Here is a 16,705-nt window from a genome sequence, read left to right on the forward strand (position 1 = left end):
AACTGCCAAAGATGTCAACATTTTCACAGTCACAACAAGCGTAGACATGAGTACAGCAGCGCTGCGACTGTCAGTATCAACTGAGGAGAATGGAGTGGAGTATTAAATCCACAAATTGTGTTAAATGTTGCTTAATGTTATTATCAATTACAATAAAAGCATTATTGTAACTGTAACTGATTTCAAAAGCAGGAACAAATTGGCGTAAATTACATACTTATATTTTGTAAAAATGTAAAAAGACCCAAACTACCTTAGGTTTGCCTTGTGCCCCTAAATGACAAAATGTACCCCTGGTTTGGCAAGTCCCATTGTTCCAGTATTTTACATATTACTTAATATAAGCACGTTAGTCTAACATTGTGCAGAAAAGCATGATGTGTTCACATCATGAACAGTAAAAAATGTATATATATTTAGCCATTATTTCAATGTAGAAACAGGAAACAGGGTTCAAGTTTGATTCATTTTGGTATGAACCTTTGTTCTTTGTACTGGTTTTTTTTTCATTTTTCAAGTCTACATTAGGAGATTTTTTGTTGTTATGTTGGACTTGTTATACTGTAAGTTATAAGAGTCAAAGAAGGAAGAGAGTCAATAAATGCTCTCTTTACAGTTGTGTCCTGTCCAACTGACATTAGAGAAGGTGTATTTAAGTTGCTAGTTATTCATATACAGTATATTTTTTCAAATGTTCATGATACGTAGTTTTTCAAAGCTTTTTGAATTCCTGCCTGCTGTTTCCTGTATTCCACCTGCCTTTACCTCCATTATGTGACTACTTTCTACAAATAAGTAGTTGTTATCCCCTATATAATTGCTGTAAAAATAGGTGTAACGATAATGCATCACCTGGAAACGAGCACCTTTTATCAATTTAGCAAACGTAACAAATGTCAAGCATCTCCAAGTCTCCTGTTCAATCGAGCACCTAGAATAGTCCTGTGAAGGGGGCAGAGCGACCTGCCCGGGCTTGCATCTAACTTGGTTAGGCAATAATCATATGAAGCATGTGGGCCTAGAACACTTCTGGACATTACAGTGGAAAGAGGAACTTGATTTTATTAGACTTCTATAGTGATGGTGACAGCATCAGGAGTAATTGGTTTTTTTTTTCTTCTCAGTATAATTGTAATAGATTGGGGAATTGAATATCTCCAATTATGGCATTGTTCAATTAATGCATAATACTGAAGTTCATACATGTACTGTAGGTGCGATGCACCTTTATCTCAAAGTGTCCCACACAGCACTTTTGCATGACCATACAACTATTGATGGAGCTACCAGGGCACAATAGGGCCATAATGGTTGATGTCCACATTTACACATAAAGCAGATTCTCGATCAGTCCCTCTTCTAAGGGGGACAAACTGCTGATCCCATGGGTATAAAAAAGCCTGTATCAGCTGAATGACAACAAACAAACACAGTTGGCCATTGCACTGCACCTTTAACATAGACACAATACAATATTGACACGCACAAAAGGGGTGATTGGGGTTCAGTTTGGATCAGTCTCACTTACACACGTGAGGAGCCAAAGCGGTCTTTGACACCAACTATTGAGCCATCACAATGATGTACAAGTTCGGGAGCTGAGCGACCACAATGAGCCTCTATTTGCCTCAGAGCCGCTGTTATTCTTTCTGATGATCACCAGAACAAAGCAGGTCACAAAAGTTCCAGTTGAGCCTGAACAATTGCTCACAAAGCAGCCAGTGACTTGATGTCTGCAGCCAACTGTACAACATCATGGTCAGTGTGTCACGGCGTACTGGCAACACACACAATGAAATCTGGGTTGACTGGTTATCCTCTGTGTCTTGGGAACTGTAATGCAAACATTTACATGTAAATGAACTTTGGTAGTGACCAAAAGGACAAGATAGCAAGTACAAGCAGCCGAAACAGGTTTTTCAGTAGGGTGGTTGGGTTCTTACTTCGAGATAAAGTGAGAAGCACTTCTATTTGGGAGAAAGAAGAGTAGAACCATTGCTCCTCCACTTTGAGAGGAGCCTAATGAGGTGGCTCGGGCATCTGGTGTGGATGTCTCCTGGAAAAACTCCCTGGGGAGGTGTTTGGGGGACATCTGACTGGGGGAAGACCCAGGACACTTTAGAGCAACTATGTCTCTCCGCTTGCCTGGGAATGCCTTGGGATCGGCCAAGATAAGTTGGATGAAGTAGCCAGGGAGAGGGAAGTCTGAGCTTCCGCAACCCGACCTCAGATAAGCGGAAGAAGATGGCTAGATAGATGAATCTATAGAAAACTAGAATGGCACTGGTCACCGAAAAGGCTCATTATTTTTGAAGTAGCAGCAAATTGAGCACCTGCTGCATACTCTGTCTTTAATACTAATTTCATCTCACTTGTGACCATACTCATCAAGATTTTTCACCCTTTCCCCCTGCAAGAAGTGACTTAAAAATGAATTTCCTTGGCCATGTACCTGAAACACACAAAATAGAATATTGTATTTTCCGCACCATAAAGTACACCGGATTAAAAGGTACAGTCTCAATTACAGGGTCTATTTCTGTACTTAACCCATTCATAAGGAGCCCCACGGTGCCTCCTTTTTCGCAGTCTTTCATCCATCGTTCTCCTCTCCGTCGCACCTGCAATTTCACTTTGAACGCCCTGTTTTCACCAATGTCCAGCAGTTGGAGTTCTTTTGTTAATCCTCCTGGAATGATTGCAATTTCAGAATTCATTTGATTCACTTGGTTTTTCACAGTAGCAGAGAGATAGGTGCAATGTTGTTTTGCAGTCCCGTTAAGCGTACATACTGTACATATTATGTCTTGTTCTCTGATTGGTTTATCGCTGCCAGTGTACATATTACGTCCCTGTGTCAGTGGGTAATGGTCCCACTTTGTTGTGCAAAGTAGCACATACATTTTGGAACTGGAAGTGCAATTATAAGGCGCAATGCACCTTATAATTTATAATGTGCATTACACATCGTTCTTACTCAAAATGGGTTTACTAAGATTTCTTGGATATTCCTGTTTTCAGTTCTCTTGCAAATATTGTACATGTAAGTACTTATGCATACATGAAAAAAAAATAATGGATACTGTATTTTTTTTCCTGACTAAATTGTCATGACTTGTTTAGTTATTGGACTCTACAAAAGATGTCTGATTTTTTTCAAGAGTGCTTACTTAATAAGATATTCTTGGAATGTGCTCGGTTACAGTGATGCATGGGTCAGAAAAAAACAGAACTGGCTGCTAAGCATGAGTGACGTAAATGTTGATTCTTGAAGTATGCACACATATGAACATAGCATGTGCCAGGGCTTCAAAGAAGTGTGGAGTTGTGTAATTGATGTAATTGATATCTGTGGTGCCAGGTGCCATGATGGCGGCCTGGACACAGATCAAAACAAGGATGACATAACCCACGGCATGACTTTCTGTGCGAGCGCCTGCCCGTGCATATTCATCAGGTAACTCTTCGTGTTACCGCTCAGTTCGTGGGTCCAGCCTCTTTGGCCCGCTAACGCGCCGCCTGTGTCCCTGTTTGGCATCACTGAGATGCTATGAATAGACATGGCGTACGCTCAATGCTGTCAGCTGGGCATCGGCACGTGTGTCTCATGTCAGCACGACCACAGCACAGTACTCCTGACTGGTGTCGCTGCACTGGCAGCACATTGGGGTTGCCATGGAAACAAGGATGAGCTACCCTTGCCCTGACACTCGTTGGTTGTATGCAGACAAACTCTGTTTTTCCTTCATGTGGTTTTCTTTCCCTTCCGTTTTTACATCTGATATCAATCCAACGGGGTTATTAAAACCTATATCAGTGCCTGTCTGCACTGTTGGGGTGTCTGTGAGGTTAATAGTAAGGTGTGTGGGTCACTGCGTAATTCACAAAAGCCCTCATGGCTTTTCAGGACAAAACGAGCAGATTGCAGTGTTTGTACTTCTGCTCCATTTACCACTTTGTGTTTGATCACATAGAATTTACTCTGCACTGATGGGCAGGCAGGAAGCCAGATGGCAGACCAGGTAGCAAGTTAACAAAATCCATCCATCCATTTTCAATGCCGCTTATCTTCACTAGGGTCATGGGTATGCTGGAGCCTATCCCAGCTGCCTTTGGACACCCTGGACTGGTTGGCAGCCAATTGCAGGGCACATATAAATAAACTCACATTCATACCTATTGACAATTTGGAGTTACCAATTAACCTAACATGTTTTTGGAATGTAGAAGGAAACCAGATCTCCAGACTGTGTGACCTACACTACCGCTCAAAAGTTTGGTATCACTTGGAAATGTTTTTGGCCAGTCTGAAATATGGCTTTTTCTTGGCAATCCTGCCATGAAGTCTGAAGTCGCGTCACTGTTGATACTGACACTGGAGTTTGACCGGTACTATTTAGTGCAGCTGCCAGGTGACGACTTATGAGGCGTTTTTGTCTTAAACTATACACTCTCAGATATTTGTCTTCTTGCACAGTTGTGCATCAGGCCTCCCAGTCCTTTTTCTGTCCTTGTTAGACCCAGTTTGTGCTGCCCTCTGAAGGGAGTAGTTAACAGCATGGTAAGAGATTTTAGTTTTAGTTTTGATTTTTAGATGGGTTTTCTAATATCTTATAAAATTATTTATTTGCATTAACAACCATACCTGGAGATTCATGCGGAGGACTGACAGTTGTTGATAGTAGGCCTCTATGCAAAAATGTACATCTTTCTTTGAAAGTCATCTGATTAATTTTAATTGTTTTTAAAATTGATAAAAATTGTTTGTGTAATGCATGAAAGTGTGTTTTTCTTTGGAAAACAAAGAAATTTACAAGTGATCCCAAACTTTTGAGCGGTATTGTATATGTGAAAAATGGAACCAAAATGAGGCTGACGATAGTCATGAGCAGAATCCTTGGCCTGTTTTCATTCCCTTAAACTGTTCCGCTTTGTGGAAAGGTAGCTTACATGGATGTGTGTGTGTGTTTATTGCAGGAGCATATGTGATACATGTGTATTTGTGTGAGAGTGACAGAACAGCTGGGGAATATGCTGAGCAAATAGGGTCAGCAGGGCCCCACTACAACTATATTTGACACTGCTTTTATTTCTTAGTGTGTTGCACATTGTTATTGCTGCCTTAAACCAGCTGACAAATGACACAAATTGCTAACATAAAATATGCAAAAATATGCTTACAACGTTTTCACACAATACTTTGGTAGGATTTCCTAGAAAAATTATTATATTGCATTGCAACTAGCAGATTTTTGGAAAAATTATTTTTTTTTCATTAATATGACCCAGCCCGGCTGCATACTAACCAAGTGGTTAGCGCGCAGGCCACACAGCTAGAAGACCAGGGTTCCATTCCCCGCTCTGACATCTCTGTGTGGAGTTTGCATGTTCTCCCCGTGCGTGGGTTTTCTCCGGGTAGTCCGGTTTCCTGCATGTTAGGTTAATTGGCGACTCCCCTTATTCACCTCGTCAGATCAGCAAACTTTGTGGGATAAATGTTTCCATACTGTCCCGGAGATGGAGATATAAAGTCAAAAACCCACAAGATGCTCGACCGTGGAAAAGCCTGCCAAGGTGGCAGTAAGTCAATTCACATTTCTCCTACTAATATGCTTCATGGTAGCCAGCCAAGTGCTCATGGTGGCTAATGCAGTGTGGATTCCGAACTGACGCTCCAGCTGGGTGGCTAATGTGCTGTCTATTGTGGCTATCATTGCCAGTAAAGCATCATCCACCTCACAACACAATATTAGTGAATGTCATTGTTGTGAATATGTCACTTTTTTTGTTTTAGTTCATGGCAGTGCTTTTTGCACCTGGTCGCTGGTGTCAACCTTTTATTTTCCAGCTGTCAAAAAACATTCTTGTGGTCATTTTTATGTGCGTTATATCATAGTTATTTGTCAGATTATTTCGCTTTCTTGACTTTGCTGTGACTGGGCTGCATAGTCTGGCAGTGACTTCACAACCAACATGGCGTCGGTTCAGGAAACCCGCATAAACAGCGTGATTGTAACTGGGTTCCACATTATACACAGGTCTTATGTCAGGTCAGCTAATAATACAGGAGTTATATAATATGGGCACTGTGTATGTGTGTAAGGGATTTATTCAATTAGACTTAAGAATTAAATTAAAACTCTTCAATGTAGCTCATAAAAAGAGTTGGAGGAGGATAAGAGCAGAGAACTGGCTTCTCAACTTCCCTTTTCAATCTTTCCAAATGATTACAGCGATTTATCTTTTAAAAAACAGAACAGTGGTGACAGGTTTGGAAATATTAATATTGTTCCCCCATGCTTCAGTTTCCATTTTTCATAATTTTTCAGACATGGAAAATTATCAAATAAAATTCCATACTTTTCCATACTTTCCTTATTGCCATCGGAACCTTGCATACCATACCATACCATACCATACCATACCATTCTAACAACAACAGAATAAATGGTATTGTACATCCATTACAAGACTAGAAACACAATAACCCCCACATGCTGATATGGTCTTCAATTATGAGAATCTCTCACTCTCACAGGCACACACACACAAACACACAAAAAAACACACAGACTGTTAAATCTAACTTGATTTGAAGTACTATTTGAAACATGAATCTATCATCAATTGAGTGGTGTCATCCACATGCACATATGGACACACACTTACACAAAGGCCTAAACACACATTGTACACTTTCCAGCATCAGCATATTGACATCAAACAGCGCCCACTGCTAGGCAACAATGCCATTCCAGATGGCAGGATCTGATCATGTTTATTTTACTCTAATTTAATGCACTTAAGTTTTATTTTCTATCCATGCCGCCAAGATGACGGAAGAAAATATATGTGTGTGTGTGTGTTTGGGATGGGCAGTGCTGAACCATAAACCAGTGCTATATCACGAATGAAAAGCATCCATCTATTTTCCTGTTCAGAGTCACAGGGAGTTGGAGCATATCCCAGCTGATTTTAGGTAATGGTGGACCGCACCCTGAACTTGTCGCAAGTCAATCACAAATTGAAAAATGTAAGTAAAAGTGTTGCATAAAACAAACACTTAACTTGGTTTAACTGCCTAAAGCATGTTTACTTAACCAAACAAATAAACTCTGAGGAATCTCGGAGAAGTTGAATAAAAACTTAAAGGGGACCTATTATGCTCATTTTCAGCACTTTGTATTGAGTAGTGTAGTAGACTCCTATAGAGCAGCTACACACAATAACCCACACTGAAAGTTTTGTAGCTCTTCGAGAAGCTGCACCTTTTCCAGCTGCATTTCCTTGGATTTCCGAAGGTCTGTTTTAATTTATTCCACCCACAACTGTGATTGGTCACACTCCCAAGTGCTCCAAAGTACTTCTGGACTACTGCCGAATCCCATTTTCGAATTTTGTCAGTATAGGAGTTGATGATAAATGAGTGACGCGAGGGCACTGCATCCACTTCGCCTGCCTGAGGAGGAGCACTCACTGTTGAACACGCTTTGTCAGAGGCACCGCTGGTGCCACAGAGCTCAGAAGCCACATTCGCTAAGTGCAGACAATCTTGGCAATATCGATAGTGGAAATGTTGTCATTACACGTTTTTTGTGGGACTATCTGTGTTCCAGACCTTGTGAGCCTGTAAGGTAATTTGCATGCATGCAAACATTTATATGTCAGAAAAGTGGAAAAAGCATAATATGTCCCCTTTAAATAAATAGCTCCCTGAAATGTTTCCACTGTAAATAAAGTCATATTTAATATAACTTATCTTTCAAACACAATAAAAAGTACGGGGAATTAATAGGTTTTGCAGCAACTCTTGTAAAGTTCAAGAAAAATGTAGCTAATAGCTCCCTGAATTCTTATTTTTTTATTAGTTATTTTGCTGCTCACGCTAACGTTAGTAGTAGTTGTGAGATGCAATGGGATGTTTATTGCATTTTTTAAATTGCATTGCGTTTTTTGCATTTACCTTGACATGTGTGTTTGCTCTGAGGGCGTTCTCCACACGAGAAAACTTCCCTCTTCACTCTGGCTGTGCCACTAACGCTTGCTCTGGCTTGCTTAACCAATCAAATGTTGCCGTGAATGGAGCAATGCTGAAGACAGAAGTCGCAATCTGCAGGAGGGAGAGAAAGAGAGAGCGGTGCAGCTGCATCCGAGCCAAAATAACCCAGTTTTAAATAGATTTCTTGATATCAGCCAGTCACATTTAAATAAAGGCCAATACCAATATATGTCAAAATTCAAAATATCGGCCCGGCCGATAATCAACCATCGGCCTGCAGAGCCTCATAACACCATTAGCCGCTTTTGTAGCGGTAGCCTGATGACCAGGCTAAAGATAGACTGTGACTCCGACACCATCTCTTCAATTGATCATCATTCATTCGTGGTGAGTGCCTATCCATTGGATAATTTAAAATGAGTTAAAAGTCATAAGGCATATTCAGGGCCAAAAGCTGTATTGTGCACCCAAGTATTTAACTCTTAGCTTCCTTCCTGTTGTGCCATGTCTTCACAAAATTCCTAAGCATGTTGTGTCATTTCTTAAATTGTATTTATCTCTGGTACTTAAATTGCCTTTGTGCTTACAAGAAATCCTCTTCTGCATAACTCGTTTTTAGTGACATGTTGCACATATTGTTGGGATATTAAATCTTATATTGATTATTGATTATTGATTATTGTAACATCCCAAATATTCAGATGGTCAGAATCTAGTTCATATGCAGGCCACACACAGTATCCTTCTTATTACAAGAAGTAGATCAGTAGACAATGCCCACTTTTGAGAATGGATGCATTCATTAATGCACTGGCCTATTCACAGTTTAGTGATTAATATAGAACAGCGCTGACATTTGGGTCACATTGTATTCTGTTATTTATCACCCATTTTTAAAATATGTATTCCTGGGGTGGAAAATAATTCATTAAGTCGCACTTGTATGGGTAAAGCAAGCCGTCTATTGATAATGTTGATAGACCAATAATGGCGTTATCATACGTTTGATTGCCTCATGGTGTTTCCGGCAGACTTCCCCATTTTAGTCCAATGAGAATAGCACATGAATTTATTCAGCATGTATTAAAAAGTTTCTTTACTGTTTGTTTTTTTTCTATCAGAGAGATGGCCCATCTATGTCAGCAGACTGGAGGGGCTTTAGGCTCTTCATCCCCTGTGGTGAGACTCTATCCCAGCAGGCTTAGCCACACAGGCCCAGCTGCTGCCACAAGCATGGATGGCCACGGGATAAATTGTTCACTCTTCAGCACGATAATGAAGTTTAACACACAAACATGCATGCTTTTACCACACATTCGAGCACATAAAGCCATGTACCATAGTTGCTGAGCCTGCCTGTCTAGTTTGTTAGTTTCTTGGAGCCTTTGTGAAATTTGCATGACATTTACTATGACAATAAACTTTGTACACTCACTTTTGAAGACTTGTGTTGCAGGAAAGGGTCAAATTTTAAGGTTTTGAATTGTCCTACATATGTATGTAATGTATTGAAACCTAATAATACTCAACTATTACTTTGATCACCCAGGTATCATTACTGCTTGTGCTTCGATAGAGTCTCTTCACATTACAACCCAACGCAGCAGTTTTCTATGGTTCATTGTTATTGTTGACACTTTTGCCTAATTGTTGTGCCAGGACAGAGACCACTTTCCTGTAGCACATATACATTTCCATTTTCCCTTTTCCATCACTTGTGCTCTTCTTTAGCAGCATCACAAGAAAAGATGCTTAGATGCTTACTCGTTTGCTGATTCTAGCAGGATATGCAGTGGTGTCGCATTACCTCACGTATGCTAGCGGTTAAGGCGATAAAAAAAAATTCAGAAAATTTAGAAAAATAAGCATATTTGTAACTTTTATTTAAGCTTTTTGCTGAACTTATTTTGGAGAATAATGTGCAGAAAAGCATGTAAGCACACATGTTCCAATCTCCCCTCTTTGTGTGCTCAGCTGGAACAGCCAAGTCAACAAGAATTGCAGCAGTGGCCCCAGGCCTGAGAAAAGGACCACAGTGTCACACAGAGTTATTGACTGACCTGATGAGGACTCAATGCCGTTTGTCCCCACGATTTTTTTTAGAAAAGTGACAGGCAGGTGATCATCCCCGCGTCTACTGTTAAACCCGGAGTTCGACAAGGTTCAGTCAATCCATCTTTGATTTCATTAGTCATTTTTGAGCAACCACTATCCCTGCATAATGTTCTAGAAAGTTATGTAATAATACTGTCTGTTTCATTTGGGACCTAATTTTAACCATCAAGTCATCTGCTGTCCCAACACACCGGCCAGCTAGGTGGTGTGGTACAACATGACCTACTAAAATGAATCGATTCCATTAGAACAACATGTGTTGCATATGTTGCCCCAAGTGCATGTTTAGAATTCTCATGTGGCCTGGACATCACATCGACCCCACTGTCAACTGGCACCTCACAAATTTAAGTTACATAACGCATGTGTGTGTGTCTGGTGGTGGAAGGGGTCAAAACAAGTCTTGTCACTTGATGTTATGTGACCAGTGTTGACTGCAAACCAAAAAAAAAAAGACAACTCGGGGATTTAGTTGAGCTGCAGACTGACAAACAGCGTACAATTCCACTCTGACCTGATTCTTCTTATCTCGTCACGATAAGGTGGATGGATTACCGTGATACGTAGCCGCATGTCCACATAGATCTGTATGTGACGTGTGATAAGGATACGAGTGACCACATGAGCAATCAGTAGTGATGGGGAGCAAGTTTGGTTATTTGTACTACTAATAACTAAGGATTTAAAAATAATAAATTAACAGTAAATTACTTTCCTCACTACATATTTGCTCACAATTTGTGAGCAAACGTTAATTAAAAGCAATGTATTCTAAAAATCACGCCTTGTTTGGTTTGTGATAATACTTTTTCGTCTAGAGGAAAAAGAAAACATTTAGAATCAACCCGAAGAATAAACATGAAAAGTACCTATGCATATTCACCAAATTGGGATGCCATATTGGTCGTTCTATTACCGGTTTGACAATAGCAATACTGCCCCCTCCTGGATTTTCTTTGCAATACATTTTTCCGTTACAACCAATCAATAAAACATACAAGTGAAAGAGTAGAATATTTAATGTTTGAAACAACTTTCACAAGCATGTAAACATTTCCATTATATCAATAGACTATATTTAAAAACATCTGATTCATTTAATGTGTGTCTGAAGACGTATAAATGCCCTGAAATAACACTGTCATCAGATACCCACTGAGCTCTGACTGTGCTACATCTAGATCACTTTGCGGAAATATCCAATTACATCCGTTTTGATATCGAAATACTCATCCGTGATAAAGGTGATGTCCTACGTCTGCGTGTAGCAGATAATCTCATTGAGGTCGTATCCTGTCACAGCAAAGGCGCATCCATCTCCGTCACAAAACTTGGCGCCACAGATTTGTGTGTCAATTACACACTCATTGTGTAGATGGGCAACCTGGGAGGAAATAATTAAGAGAAATTTATGCATTTGGGGATAGGCCGATTCTGGGCAAAACTAACAGAATGGGGTTTGCAATGTATTTGTGGATGATTCACCTCCACACTGTTGGTTTCTGGAGTTACTGTCAGGTGCCACACTCTCACAAAAGAGTCCTCAGCAGCAGACAGGAGCTACGGACAGGAGTATGAGCAGTCTTGTATGTTATGGAAACAGCACATGCAAACATATAACATGTCAAAATGTGTTACTTGCTTAACTAACCAGCCCAGAAAAGGGAGCAATGTCCAGCGAGTATATCCAGCGAGCATGGGCGTTGATCTCAGCATGCAGAATTCCCGTCACTGCCTCATAGAGACAGATCTGGCCTGTTCCGTAACCAGCCACCACTGTACCTTTCCACAGCTTCACGGATGAGCAGCTCACACTGACAAGATGATGGAGGATCATTGTAGTGAGGAAACAAAAGAACGAGGACAGAGGTAAGTGGAAATTACATTAGAGGAGCAAGTGATGAATATGAAAACAAGACAGTGGGAAGAAACACAAGTTAGGTAATGATGTAGCAATGACGCACACAGGAAAATGAGGACTATGTAAGAAAACTACACTGCCAGCTGTGTATGTACAGTATGTTTACCATCAAAGTTGTTCAACAAAACAATCATTTTTCAATTATGAGGTCAGGTCAAATGATATTAACGATATGAAAGAAAATTGAAGATTTTTGGGCTGCCCTGCAATTGGCTGGTGATGAGGTCTCTCGCTCAAAGGCAGCTGGAATAGACTCCAGCATACCCCTGTGACCCTAATAAGCGGCATAGAAAATGAATGGATGGATGGACAATCGTTGGGTCTATGTTGACGTGAAAAATACAAAATGTAAATGTAATCCAAATAAATCTGACTGGTGATTGCACATAAACTCGCTGCACCAGAAATTTTTAACGTTTCAAAATTTTCTTTGCAGACAATCACGCATCCCTGCATAGATTACACATACTTCACAGCAGTTTGCAACTCATTGGTACACAAAATTTGGGGACAAAATTCATGCAAGTGTCAAGGGGGCTTTACTCAAATCCGCAAATCTTGTTGAGAAGCTGAAACTCCTCCCCAGACTTCCACACACACAAGGTGCCGCGATCATCTGCACTGACCAGGTCAGCTATGCACTCCTGAGGGAAGACAGACAGCAGTGGAATGGAGACATTACATTTGATTGAGGGTGCCGCATGAAAAATAGTGTCACATGAGTTACTAAATAGCACATGGACCCTTCTTAGGAAACGCCTCATAGTATACCTGGCTGCCGGAGCACTCAGGAGCCAAGTCTGTGATGGGATCAATGTGCTCCTCCAGCACCTCAGACATTGTGATATTACTGCCTTTATTGGGAATGTCAAACACCATAATTGCACTGGAAGACACACCTGGAATGAAAGGAAGGGAATTTGGAATTGTTTCATGTATTTTAAAATATTACGATTTATGTTTTACTCACTACTTACCAACACATATGTAATTTTCCCAAACAGCAGCAATCCCTCGAGCAAACACAGCTTGAGCTGTTAACAAAACAAATGGAGATGGATAAGCAGTGATCAAGATCAGAACATAATTATAACAGAGTCATTGACAACATTAGGTATATCTGCACAAACTCCGCAACAATCGCTGTACCATACCAAGTGAGCCCTAAAATAAGTTTGGGATGGCTCAAAACACTTGGTTTCAAAAGGCATGGTAAAACTGCCTCTTTGTGATGTCACAGCGAGGCGGACTCCAAGCCCTCCCCCAAGCTCTGCTCCTCTGTTTACTTGCTAGCAATGCCTCGTACAGGAGTTCCTAATTCCCTACCAACTAAAGAAATGCATTTTAAACTGTCAACAGTATTTCACACTGGACTGTTTTGGGAACATGGGCCAATATGCAGCTGGACAAGCCGTCAAACGTTTTCCAACGTTACTTGGTCGTGTGGAAGAGTCAGAAGAGCAAGCAGTAAGTCCAAATTAATGGCCACATTAGGCCTTACCTGTAGGAAACCTACTGTACTTGTAGAAAGGGTGTTTCATGATTAATTTTACCTGTTTGTGTTTCAGTTGTTTCCAGTGCGTGCCAGTACACCATTATAGAGCCATCAGATTCATACATCTGTTAAAATACAAGCTTTTATTAACGTCCACAATATAAAAACTATACTAATAGAATGACAAGGTCTCACTTGAATGCCTTTTTGTGACGTCACCACCAGCATATCTCGAGAAGGCAAAACACAAAATGCAGCCTGTTGCAAGAAAACAGTTTCTCTTTGCAATGCGTACGTCCAAATGTCATGCTGATTTAGCAGGTATAAGATGAGCTCAAAACCATGAGCAAAATCAAAATCATTCTTCCAAATGTTTCTGTATAATGGCCTTACCTGCATGATGAGCGATGGACTTGTGGCCACGTTAGGCTCCTTGGACTGCAGCTGACGGTGGGAGTAGTTGATGCCATCCCACGACGCGCTGACCATATTGACCACATTGGCGTGGACCACGGTGAAGTAGGTGAGGCGCCGCGGGGCGATGCGCAGCGTGCTCAAGTTGTTGTACAACGCAGACGCGCTGTTCTTAATCTGGATGCTCTTCTCTTTGCGATACATTGGGAAGGTTACACTGTTTGATGAATAAATGTATGTAAACCTGTTCAAGATTTAGGAGATTTTTATAACAACGACATTACAGCTTTACTGCTCGGTACTTAGCATTAGCTTGGCGGCTAGGTGGCTGCTAGCATGAAGCCATCTGTAACTACGCAGTCAAATTTTCAGAAATGACACGGAAACTGTTGCTTATTAAATGTAAACCGTAACCGGTTAACGGGTCTATACTTAGTGCTGTGGTCGTCTATGTGACTAGTACAAATTGACTTTAGCGATTATTTCCCAGCTAATCTCTTTGGCGTCTACCGCAGCCATAGAGACAACGCCGCTTGTGCGTGTGACGTCATAAGAATGTGTTCTGTTGCTAGGTAACATGTCTACACACTAGGAGGTGGACACAAATAGGTAGATTGTCGTTTGGACAAGATATAAAAAAAAACGGTTCTAAAAAAATCGAGGTAAGTTTGTTTGTCTTCGTATTCTAGCCAAAACAAATGTCACCCACATGATTATAGTATTTCAAATGTGACCCATTGACAATCGCAGAAATGTCAGTAAAAGGTTCCATGTTTAAGTAGACCAGATATTGCAGCGTTCTCAAACAAACAAAAAACAAATATTGATTAAATAGATACCAAAACAACGACTATATGTACAATTTATATTACATGGAAGAGTTATTTTCAAATGAACAACAATCATGCTCAGAAGATGTCAGAAGGATGTGTTTTCATTAGAGGTAACAATTTAACATCACAAATACTATACATTTACACACAACACCAATGTCTAATACAAATAATCATAATTTGACTGACACTGTTTGAGAGATATTTGTGTAATACTGAATGTATAGTTTTCAGTGGTGAAGAATGGCAGTGCTTGATTTTGAGAAGTCTTGCTAATATTTTGGCCTTCTCATGCAGCTAAAATAGGGTAACCAAACACCGCAAAGATGTCCCGCTCTGCAGCCAAAGCCCAAGCTGACAAAAGTAAGGCCCCTCCTCGGGTGACCCCGCCACCACCACTTGAGCCGGAGGAGGAAGACATCATCCCTGGTTGTCTAACTCAGAGCCAGTGGATGGACATGTTGATCCAAGAGGAAGCAGAAGATGTCGTGGGGGAGATAATGGCTGAGTTGATGACCGCGGTCATGGAAGGCTGTTACAATGTACACATTGAAAGACAGGTAAAAATATTTTTTTTAATCATGTTTTATATGATTATTTTACTTATTTTAACTTATGTTATTCTTTTTCCAGCTAACATCTTTCACTGCATACTGGGCCAAATCTTACTTCATACAAATTTTGGAGCACCATCTTATGTGCCGAGATAAAGGGGAAGATGCAGTGGAATCAGTTGGAACAGAAGACTCTGAACCAAGGCCGATCACTCCAGATGTCTGGTCTGAAGGATGTTTTCCAGTTATACATGGAGCTGCTCAATCTCAGGCCATAGGACGAAAGGTACATATTCATTGTCGCTTCTTCAAATCTCTACTTTTAATAAAAGCCAATAAATGTATTTTGTAATGAATGTCTAATTTTCTCTAACAAGGTCACCCAAAAAGATAATATTTGCCAAGCCCGTGGACGACCCTTTCCTGGAGCCAACAAGCAAAATGATCCTATGCCACAAAAAAGCGCCTCCCCAAGGCCATCTGAAAGCAAAATAAGTCCCAGCAGGTCTGATGTTGAAAACATATGTAAAGAACCACGTCCTCTCCCCAAACAAACCATTAATTCCAAGAAAAAAATAAACGCTTCTTGGTCCCCGAAGCTTGCCCCAAGAACTGTTCTACCACCTATGTCTTGTTCAGCAGAAAAAATGGAAACCAAGAGTGAAAATAAACTCCCTTCTGTTTCTAAACATACAGCCAGATCATCACATCAACAAAAAGAAAGTAAATCCATACGGAAGCCTGATCATACTTCCTTGCCTAATTACTGGATCACTCCTCAGTATGAGATCTTAAATAACAGCACAAAAGCTGGTAAAAAAAGGGGGCTCCCTAAACCACCGCCAGTACATAACAAGCTGCAGACTAACACAAATGGAACTTTGTGGAATCCTGCTAACAGGAGTCAACCAGCAAGACCTGAAGATAAGATAGATGTTCAGCAGAAAAGGTTGTCTACCATAAAAGATGAGGAGACGATAGCTAGAGCACTGAGGTTGGACACCATGCATTTGGAAAAAGGTGTTTCTGTCATGGATCATCACAAAACAGAAGTGGGCCCAGAACATTTTAAATCACAAGCTCAGTCTGCCAAACTGTGTCCGATACAAAGTGATGCTGTAACGTCTCTATTTTCTGTGGACCAGTTGACAGCAGGACATCCACCTCAGGTCACACCACTGTTGTGGTCTAAGAAATTTGACTTGTGATAAAAACAATAGAGACACAAAAGTGTATATTTTGCAGCTCCTACAGCCACAAAATACTGTATCATCGACTAAGCTTATGAGTACACATGTTTTAAACTGACTCCATGCATTAAAGATGTAATTTAGATCTTGAATAAACTGAAATCCATGACCATGCATTACAGTT

General features: G+C 40.6%; 3 protein-coding genes across 6 annotated transcripts; 1 reads left to right on the plus strand and 2 right to left on the minus strand.

Annotated features, from left to right (window-relative positions):
* Positions 1 to 1,575: 1,575 nt before the first annotated feature.
* On the minus strand, positions 1,576 to 3,562 carry LOC131127754 (uncharacterized). The gene is made up of 3 exons (XM_058069967.1): positions 3,414 to 3,562; positions 1,944 to 2,225; positions 1,576 to 1,833 (listed from the first exon to the last, which is right to left on the minus strand). The coding sequence occupies exons 1-3, from the start codon at positions 3,560 to 3,562 to the stop codon at positions 1,641 to 1,643; spliced, it is 624 nt and encodes a 207-aa protein (XP_057925950.1). The 3' UTR covers positions 1,576 to 1,640.
* Positions 3,563 to 11,115: 7,553 nt separating this feature from the next.
* Positions 11,116 to 14,490, minus strand: wdr54 (WD repeat domain 54). Its single transcript, XM_058070620.1, has 9 exons — positions 13,924 to 14,490; positions 13,726 to 13,788; positions 13,589 to 13,655; positions 13,013 to 13,069; positions 12,807 to 12,934; positions 12,579 to 12,679; positions 11,766 to 11,928; positions 11,600 to 11,674; positions 11,116 to 11,498 (listed from the first exon to the last, which is right to left on the minus strand). Exons 1-9 carry the CDS (start codon positions 14,146 to 14,148, stop codon positions 11,367 to 11,369), a joined length of 1,011 nt encoding a protein of 336 aa, XP_057926603.1. The 5' UTR covers positions 14,149 to 14,490; the 3' UTR covers positions 11,116 to 11,366.
* Positions 13,326 to 16,685, plus strand: LOC131128072 (uncharacterized protein C2orf81 homolog). 4 transcript variants are annotated; one of them, XM_058070617.1, is made up of 4 exons: positions 13,326 to 14,606; positions 15,075 to 15,337; positions 15,411 to 15,617; positions 15,709 to 16,685. In XM_058070617.1, the coding sequence occupies exons 2-4, from the start codon at positions 15,104 to 15,106 to the stop codon at positions 16,537 to 16,539; spliced, it is 1,272 nt and encodes a 423-aa protein (XP_057926600.1). In that variant the 5' UTR covers positions 13,326 to 14,606; positions 15,075 to 15,103; the 3' UTR covers positions 16,540 to 16,685. The 4 variants fall into 4 exon arrangements, with proteins under 4 accessions (XP_057926600.1, XP_057926599.1, XP_057926601.1 ...); XM_058070616.1 differs by having other exon boundaries at positions 13,326 to 14,053; XM_058070618.1 differs by having other exon boundaries at positions 13,326 to 13,502.
* Positions 16,686 to 16,705: the final 20 nt, after the last annotated feature.

The sequence above is a fragment of the Doryrhamphus excisus genome, chromosome 4, assembly GCF_030265055.1.
Source record: "Doryrhamphus excisus isolate RoL2022-K1 chromosome 4, RoL_Dexc_1.0, whole genome shotgun sequence".
NCBI lineage: Eukaryota > Metazoa > Chordata > Actinopteri > Syngnathiformes > Syngnathidae > Doryrhamphus > Doryrhamphus excisus.